General features: G+C 41.5%; 1 protein-coding gene across 1 annotated transcript in view; it reads left to right on the forward strand.

Annotated features, from left to right (window-relative positions):
- GPLD1 (glycosylphosphatidylinositol specific phospholipase D1) overlaps positions 1-7,895 on the forward strand; it is a 38,746-nt gene extending 30,851 nt beyond the window's left edge. Inside the window, exons 16-25 of the mRNA XM_077810567.1 lie at positions 660-734; positions 1,669-1,825; positions 3,332-3,473; positions 4,387-4,489; positions 4,586-4,679; positions 5,272-5,448; positions 5,775-5,935; positions 6,258-6,284; positions 6,387-6,437; positions 7,818-7,895. Coding sequence (XP_077666693.1) covers positions 660-734; positions 1,669-1,825; positions 3,332-3,473; positions 4,387-4,489; positions 4,586-4,679; positions 5,272-5,448; positions 5,775-5,935; positions 6,258-6,284; positions 6,387-6,437; positions 7,818-7,895 — 1,065 coding nt within the window. The remainder of the gene's footprint in view (positions 1-659; positions 735-1,668; positions 1,826-3,331; positions 3,474-4,386; positions 4,490-4,585; positions 4,680-5,271; positions 5,449-5,774; positions 5,936-6,257; positions 6,285-6,386; positions 6,438-7,817) is intronic.
- The last annotated feature ends 1,473 nt before the right edge of the window (positions 7,896-9,368 follow it).

Consider the following 9,368-nt stretch of genomic DNA (forward strand, 5'->3'; position numbering starts at 1 on the left):
CTTGGTTGCCAGTATTGTTTTATCACATTGCCTGATACAAACTACAGCCCAAATTTTCAGACTTGACTGCCTCAACTTAGGCACGTAGATCTATATTTGGGTGCCTAAATAAGTGGTCTGATTTTTCAGAAATGCCCCGAGCAGCCCCCATTTAAGTCAATTGGTGTTCCAGCTGCTCAGCACTACTGGAAAATCAGGTGGTGCTTATTTATCTGCCTAAATATGGATTTAAGTGCTTACATTAGGCCTCCACATTTGGAAAATTTGATACTACACATCTCTTGTTGCCTACAGACTGTACCACTGCCTTAAGTTATTGTGAACTACACTGCAAGCTGCCTCAATGTTTTATTTATATTTAATGATATTACCTATTGTCCTTATCAAGTAACATAATGAAAACTCCCTTATTTGTTGAAACGAGCATGTTGATTCTCCCCCCCGCCACTGCAAACTCTAGATGGATGATTTGGTCATCACATTTAATTCTTAGATTTGGGGTGGAAGATACACAATACCTTGTGGGCTCTGATGGTAAGAAAAATGCAGCCTAACTAATGGTCTTCACAGAGTTAGTCGTTTCTCTAACTTGTACTATTAAGTCCATATTTGGCACTGGTGTATACATTCTCAGAGGATTTTTTCCCCCCTCTGTTTAGGGTGCTGTGTATGTATATCTGGGCACTACAGGAAGAGGCCTGTCACCTTGGCCAAACATTACCATAATTTGCCAGGTACGTTTACTAGTAAGAAGGACAATCCAAAACTGCAGAACTGGGGACTAAAGGAGGGGGGCAGATCACATTTTATTCAGTATTGTTCCATCCCTTCAGGCTGTTGTCTGGGGGATGCATATGAGACAAGCAAACTAATTTTTAGTTACACAGGGACCACAAGGTTAGCAGCAGCAGTAGAAAGGAAACATGACAGTTCATATGACAAGGAAATTCAGGTGCAATAACTGCTGTTTAGAGCCTTTTTCATAAGGCTGCTGTTAAGATAAACTGTCTACATTCTGCAGACCTTCAATTGCCCAGGACCATAGGTTCAATTTTACTACCACATGCTTCAGGACAGCATCCCTGAAGTCAAATGGCAGGAGGAGGCAGAGTGGGGGGGAAACAGTTTGCCCACACTGCTACTCTAAAGCCTTCATTACTGGGGATACTGTAGAGATGTTGGCCCAGATCCTCAAAGATATTTAGACACCTAACTTCTATTGAAATCAGTGGGAGTTAGGTGCCGAAATACCTTTAAGGATCTTGGGCATTGCTAGCCTCTTACTACTCACTATGAGAAAGGATGTCAAAATCAGGCCCTGTAATTGCAAGGGAATATATATTTGTACATTTGTCAGAGGCCACAGATAAAAAGAAATGCCTCATTGTACTTCTGCCTTGTCTCTTTGTCGAATGGTCATGTCTATTTGAGTGTATGTACTGCAGGATAGCAAGGAGGAGGGCTAAGTGGACTCCCTATTCTCCAATTTTAAAAAAAACAAAACCCCAAAACAACCCCCAAACAACTTGGTTACAAGATGGGAGGGTGATTGATCAGGAGTATTCAAAATTAACTCTTTAGAAGAGATATAAAGTAACATAAAACAAGTAGACAATTACAATGCTGCTTTCCACTTTAAAGTTTTGATTGAGGTATTGTCTCTTGCAGCACACATTCTGTAACCTTGGCTGGTCACTGCTGGCTGCTGATATTGATGGGGATGGAAAGTCTGATCTGGTTGCCGGTTCTCCTTTTGCACCTGGCGGTGGGGAGCAGAGAGGATTTGTACTTGCATTTTATTCTCACTTCAACAGGAGTGACAAAGGTAATATTTACTGAGTAAATTGACATGTCCATATTTTATGTGGCTATATTTGTGGTTTTGACACTTGTGTTTTAATTTGAATCCTTTGTTATTGAAACCCGAGCAACCTATTATTGTCGCAGAGTCTTGAAAGGTTTATGTGCACTCTGGAAGTAAAGAAATAAATACATAAAAATAGGCTTCTAGTATTTACATTGCCTTACCTGGATTTCTACTGTCCCCACTGAAGAAAATTTAAAATTAATTTATTTCTGAGTATTTGATGATTAACAAAAGTCAGCCTATTGCAATAATATTGTAAGTGCTTTGTATGTTAAGTAAGTAATTTTGCACATACCTCAGCCTAATTGTATGAGTATTAATTCCAAGGTTAGTGCACGTAGTTCCCAAGGCAAACAGAAGTGCACATCATAAGAATGGGGGTAGGGGAAAACAGTCTCCTCAGAATTTAGGCCCTGGATCTGCAAACACTTGAGCACGTGTATAACTTTACTCAGATGAGTAGTAGTGCTATTAAAGTCAACAGCAAGAGCTGTTTAGTGCTTGCAGAAAAGTACAGAACTTGGCTGTGAGACAGAAATGAATGGTTAGCAGCGTGGAAGGAATGCTTATCAATGCGTGCTGCTAGGTAGTAATGGTAGCCCCTTGCATCAGGAGGGGTCTACCTGGATTTTTCTCTCAAATTGGCAAGGGCCTGAGAGTATCACAAGATTATTCATTCGTGCCATGCTAAGAGCTCCTTCATGTGGCAAAAGGGGAATGCTGCAAGTGAGCACTGTAACTACATGGTAAGGGTCAAACTGGATTATTGTGGGATGGGAAGAGGTGAGCTAGAAAAAGAGGTTGAAGCCTAGAGCTGGAGAAGGTCAGCATGAATATGTAGGGATGCAAAACTTCACCAGCTGAGGTTTGGTTTTTGCATAATCAAATTTAGATCAGAGTCCTATTGTTTTCAAAACCAGGGTTTGTAGATGGGGAAGGCTTTCAGCTAAATTTGTACTAATTTTGACGCATATCTATTTCAAATAAGGATGGAAGCAACTGGGCGATGCTTTTGAATTCACAAATCTTTGTCAGCTGAAGTCTGCGTAAAACCAAAACCCAGGAGTGACTTGAATTAAGATCTCATTTATTTGAACTTTGGATTCAGATAAATGGTTTCAGTTTTATCTCTGTTCTAGAGAAGACATTTCAGTTCCATTCAAACTGGTTTGGTATCTCCTATATTCCTGCCTTTAGAAGTTGAAAGCATCCCATAGGTTGTGTTTGGGTGACTTAGAGCCAAGATTTCACCACCAAACACAGCGGCTGAGTACTGCTTTGCCACCACAGTGTATTATGAAATTAGTGATAACTGGTACCATACCATGGGAAGAGTAACCCAATCAAAACAGAAGTGTCTATTGCTAGATTGAAACGTGGTAGATTTCAGAAACTGATAATCAATGTTTTAGCTTTGGTGAACATCCCGACTTAACCTTTGTCTTGTTTGATCCTATCTGTCAGGGCTGCTGTCAGTAGAGGATGCCAACTGGATGGTGAAGGGGGAAAAGAACTATGCCTGGTTTGGATATTCACTTGTTAGTCACCAGTTGAAGAACAAAACCTTACTGCTGATTGGCAGCCCTACCTGGAAGAGCTGTACTGGGTGTGTTTCTCTTTTATTTGGGAGTTGTACATGATCGTAACACAGTTCCTTTCACAACCTGTGTTTTTTTCCCCTATAGTCTTTAAGATCTACAGTAGAGTAATATTGTTTCAGTAAGTTTACCTGTGGAACTCCACTCTTTGGGGACAATAATATGTCATATTTAGAGGAAACTTCAGATTAGTAAATTCAAATTTTTACCTACCTTCTCCTTCTTAACGCTTTTTTCAAAGAAGATGGTCTTCTTCAAAAACAAATTCTTCAAATTTTATAATTTTTAAAAATGCCAGCAGAGAGGCAGTTCTAAACAATCCTACAATGGTAATTAACTATACTGAATGATACCTACAAGCCTCATGATGGGGCCCCATTGTGCTAAGTGATGTACAAATATAAAGGTGGACAAGGTCTCTTTTCTGAAAGATCTTACAATAGAACCTCAGAGTTACGAACACCAGAGTTATGAATGGACCAGTCAACCACACATCTCATTTGGAACTGGAAGTACACAATCAGGCAGCAGCAGAGACCTCACCCCAAAATGGGGGACAGCAAATACAGTACAGTGCTATGTTAAACATAAACTACTAATAAAATAAAGGGAAAGCAGCATTTTTCTTCTGCATAGTAAAGTTTCAAAGCTGCATTAAGTCAATGTTCAGTTGTAAACTTTTGAAAGAACAACCATAACGTTTTGTTCAGAATTGAGAACAACCTCCATTCCTGAGGTGTTCATAACTCCGAGGTTCTACTGTAATTCTAATTAGAAACAAGAATGAGAATAATTACCAGATCAGCATTTTGCACACAATGAAAGAAAACAATATTCTGCGTACAAGCAATGCTGTATGTATGTACAAAATACATTTCAAGTTATTACTTTGACTGAAAATAACTGTACTGTGTGTTCTAGTCTAGGTTGTTACATCTCATTGGATACCAAACAGAGTGTTGGAAAGGTGTACGGATATAACCCACCAAGCACACAAAGCTGGTTTTCCGTACCTGGAGACATGGTAGGACCTTTTCTTTAGTATGCTGGGAATTTACAGGTGTGAACTATGTGAAGCCAAATGGTATTCTGTGCAACTGACATGTTTAACAATCAACAGGAGAGGGGCAAACTGGGTTCGTCGCTGGCCAGAGGCTTCCTGTCTGTGGCTGGAATTCCAAGAGAAGTGTTGGTGGTGGGCGCACCTACCTCCGGTATGTTGTTCTGGAAACCGAAACACTTTAGCTATGTACTACCTATGTCTCAAGTGAATGGTAGACTAAGCTAATTGCAGCAAGCTAGAAAATGGACTTAATAGCTACCTTGAATTTATGAGTGCTATATATGATGCTCTCCCTATGGATATCCGAAAGTGCACAGTATACTTTGCACAGCCCCATTTGCTAGAGCCTCGGATTTGTTTAGGGCAAGATTTTTGTATGGAACAGTCTTTTGTTAAGTGCATTCTCAACACATTATTTATGTAACTGATTCATTATTAGGCCATAAATTCCCTGGCACCAATGACAGCGTAAATAAATGGTCAAGACTCACTATATAACTTAGGAGCACACACTTGACACGTGTTCTTGAAGACTGATTTTTTTTTCAATGTAGAACAAACATTGTAACTGGAGTAGAATTAATAAAGTATTTGATGGTTTTTGTAAAGTCAGTATGTTTTCGTTTTGTTCAGATCTTTGATAATGCCAGTATTACCTACTGTTAGTACACTACATGTACTAAGCCTATTCCTGTGAGTGCACACATCTGGGGGTCTAATTCTGTCACCCTGGCTTCTTTCAGACAGCACGTCTAGGATTGCATTTATATCCTCAGTACTGCACCAAGCTGGAACTGTTCTGATGTATGACTTGACAGATGGTGCCAAACCTTCTTTGCTCAGCACTTTCAGTGGGGACAGGAGGTTCTCTCGCTTTGGAGGAGATGTACACTTAAGTGACCTAGACAATGATGGACTAGGTAAAACAAAGGGGATTTAGATGGTGTGGGTGAAGAGTTTTTTACTTTGAGCAAGAGTAGACTTGCCTCCTACATTGTCATATAAACTCAAAACACATCCCGCTTTATAGATGGATGTAAACATCACAAGATGCTTGACAGCAGAAATCAAACAATTCAGTCATAAGTCAAGAAAACTTCTTAACTTTATCCTTACGCTATGGACAGTTAGTCATTAATGTTCACAGGAATGACTGTATACAGACCAGTGTAAATACCAGCTCTTGTGTTTTGATCTAGTACTATTTCATCTTGACATCATATATCGTCTTTCTGATCATTCACAGATGAAATTATTGTGACATCTCCTCTGCGAACTGAAGACATCACGTCTGTACTGTTTGGAGGGGAGGCTGGACGTGTGTACATCTACAATGGAAACCAGACCACCTCGGGTAATGTGACAGACAACTGCAAATCATGGATTTCTCCTTGTCCTGAGGACTGGGTAAGAAAACTTACCAGTAAAACCAGGAGACAACATGATGACAACTAATTAATTACATCCACTAAAAAGAAAATAATAGACGGTATCTGGAGTCAGGTTTCAGTAAAAACTCCATCTTGTTGCCTTCATCACACAACAACTTGCTCAGGTTCTTAAATCTAGGTAATTTGGCCCCTTTTTGGGTTCATGAGCAACCATGCACAAAATTCTGCAGTGTGGGAGTAAGGCAGTTTTAATGCATGGGGCCTTTAGTCTGCAAGTGAAATACACTCTAAGAAGGTGGTTCTGCTAACAGCTTCTCCCTTTCTTTCTTTTGTTTCAGGCACAATATGTTCTAATTTCTCCTGAAGTGAGTAACTGGAAAATCAATGGCTGAGAGCAAAAAAAAAAACAATTTTAAACATTCTTTAATTAATGTTCTCAGAGCATAATGAGCTATCTCATTTTACAGGAAAGATCAAGGTTTGGGAGCTCCGTCATCACTGTGAAATCTCAAGGAAAGGTGAGAGAAATGAACACCACTCTTGCCTGCCAGCTTGTTTCTTGCCAACATTTGTCAGTGTCATTTGCATAAATTACTTAGCATAGCACCATTCCCCTGCAGATCCCAAAGTGCTTTACAGAAGCTAATCAAGCTTCCCCATTAAGTCACCCTCCGGGCCAATATTAACCCCATTTTATAGATGGGTAAAATGAGGCAAAGAGGCCACAGCTGTCTAAATTTGGGCAACTGAAAAGGAATCTACTTAAAAAAAACCCCAAATTTGCTCTTAGCAACTTGCCTAAGTCAGCTGCAGACTTGACTCAATCATGTGTTTTAACCACTAGACTACACTCCAACAGCCTGTTATAAGCAATGCCGATGCTCATGACATACTGTAAAATTGGCTCCTGGGAAAATGACTGTGGTCAGTTTATATGCAGTCTTCTATTTTAGTACTTGTTTCCAGTAGTACTATCCATACACGAGGCCCAGTCCTTGCCCTGATAATCTTGGAGGGCCTTCATATGCCCCACTCCTCTCTGCATGACGATATGGGCCTTTGGAGGGAGACAAAGTCTCTGCCTGCATCCAGAGGTGCTGAAACAATTTGTATAGTGGGGGTGCTGAGAGCCATTGAACCAAACTGTTAACCCTGGATATGATGGAAACCACTTCAAGCCAGGGGGTGTTGCAGCAGCCCCTGCACTCCTAGTTACAGCAGTATGCCTGCATCTGTGTGACACGAGTTTGTTTTTTCATTTGCCTTTACTCTGTACTTTGAGGTTGGTCCAGTGGCTGTTTATATAAATGGACTCCGGGACTTTGGGGTCCTGCCCATTTTCCTCATTGTCAGTAATCATTTGAGGAGATGATTGCTCATCTCTGCAGTGATCCCTACCCAAATGTTGGTTGATTTTACTCACCAAACAGCCTTTAGGAAAAAGCAGCTGGAATCTGAACTGCTTCCAATCTAAGAGAAGGGGCCATTTTTCATATGACAAACACCTTATGAAACAAGCACCATTCCTGGCTTTCATGGTGTGGATTAGAGAAGGCTGGTCTACAAGCAAATGGTTCCCTTTTCTTTTTCAGGTCTTGTCTACACTAGAAAGGGTTTGCTGTCATAGGCATACTGGCTAACCCTTGTAGCAGAGATGCAGCTTTTAGCAAGAGTGCTTTTGCCAGTATAGCTTGTATTAGTTCCCTGAGTAAATATGCAATACCAGCAAAAGGACTTTGTTGGTACAACTATGTCTGTGCTAGGGCTTTTGCTGGGCATATCTATATTGGTTGGGGAGAGGGATCCCCTCTCCCTGGCACTCCTGACATAGCCATGTTGGCAAAGTCTCCTCAGTGACGCAGTTGAATTTTGTTAACCTCCGTTTTGTATCTTTGCAGAGAGAAGTTGTAGTAGCTGCTGAGAGAAGTTCGGTGAAAGCTAGACTTAGTGGAAGGCTTTTTATGTATACCCTTTAAATGTTTAAATGTTCTTTTGTTGAGTCTGGGTATATGCCTGTTTTCAGTAGCAGATCCCCCAGTATCTATGGTGTTCTCCTTCACTCCTCCCTCTGCCATGCTAACAAACAGGATGTAGCTAAAAAGAAGACATAAGCAGCAGAAATGAAATTGGGGTTGATTTGGGAAAAAAAAAAAGACGGGAATACTAACTGTCACGGTCCATCCATCCAGCTTTAGAATTGCAAACCAATTAAAAACCTCTATCCATGGAAGTCAGAAGGATAAATAACTCAGCCACACAAAAAGCAGCATGAAGGGAGCCAAAACAACATCAACCTAGCATCAATCCAGGCAACTTATGAGGGAGGCTGGTTCCAGCAGACCTATTTCGCTGTTTGAGGAAAAGTGCAGCACCCCTAGTTGATATCATCACTTAAATATGTGCATGTGTACAAACACCTTTAACTCTGTCATTGTACACCTTCCCAAACTCCTCCTGTACACTAACATCCCCCGAATACCCTCTATCTTACATCATGGACATTTCTAATACAGCCAACAAGCTCTCCAATCAGCACCCACTGCTCTCCAGCTCACCCACTTATCACCCAGACACACTAGCAGCTTCGGTCAGATGTGGTGGTCCAGGCATGCTGCAGCCAGAGCCGGTACGAAGGGGGTGCATAGGTAACTAAGCTCGTCTTTGCACCCTATTTTGCTCCTTGCCTTCCAGCAGCCTTATACGGCCTGCTTAGTGCCCCAAAGGACTAAACCATATCCAAGGATCACCATAGCAGTACCTTGGCTGTAACTTCTATGTCAGCAGCAGGGATAAGGACTTGGTGTAGGACTCTCTACACCACACGTGCAACCCTCATGTTTAGGGTAATGCTCTCTGGGCTGGATAGACTGGCACTGCAGTGATCTTCTGCCAACCGCGTTGCACTGAGTGGCTCTGCTGTACCAGATCATCTGCTGTCTTGCTGCTTTATCCTCCATGGAAAGAAAGTTCCTCAACTTTGCTCCTTATCCCACAACCCTGCGTCTTATTTTCCAACTGCAGTCCAGAAACCACCAATCTTGAGTCTGAAATACAATCTACCCCATCCACCCTGCCCTTCTGCCGGGGACCAGAAATCCCATTGTACTTCCTGTATTCAACCGCCTGAGACAAGCGGGAGACTCCAACTTAGGACAACAGTCCACACATCCATTTTCGTCCCATCCACTCTACACAGCTCAGATAGGAGTACCCCATTCACAGAGCCAGGATAGTATATTATTTATCTGAAAGAAAGTATGCTACGTGCCTAGAATGTTACATTGATACTTGGTGTTGACTTCACTACAGCTGAAGTTGTGCTATAAAGGTATGTCTGATAGATGGATGGTAGGCGGTTGCAAAGGGCTAGCAGCAGCTGGATAGCACTTGCCTGTTGAGAGTCTCAGGGGTGATCTGTTAAGGAAGCAGGATGTCTGGCTTCAAGGGGA

Source organism: Eretmochelys imbricata, chromosome 2, assembly GCF_965152235.1.
Source record: "Eretmochelys imbricata isolate rEreImb1 chromosome 2, rEreImb1.hap1, whole genome shotgun sequence".
Lineage (NCBI taxonomy): Eukaryota > Metazoa > Chordata > Testudines > Cheloniidae > Eretmochelys > Eretmochelys imbricata.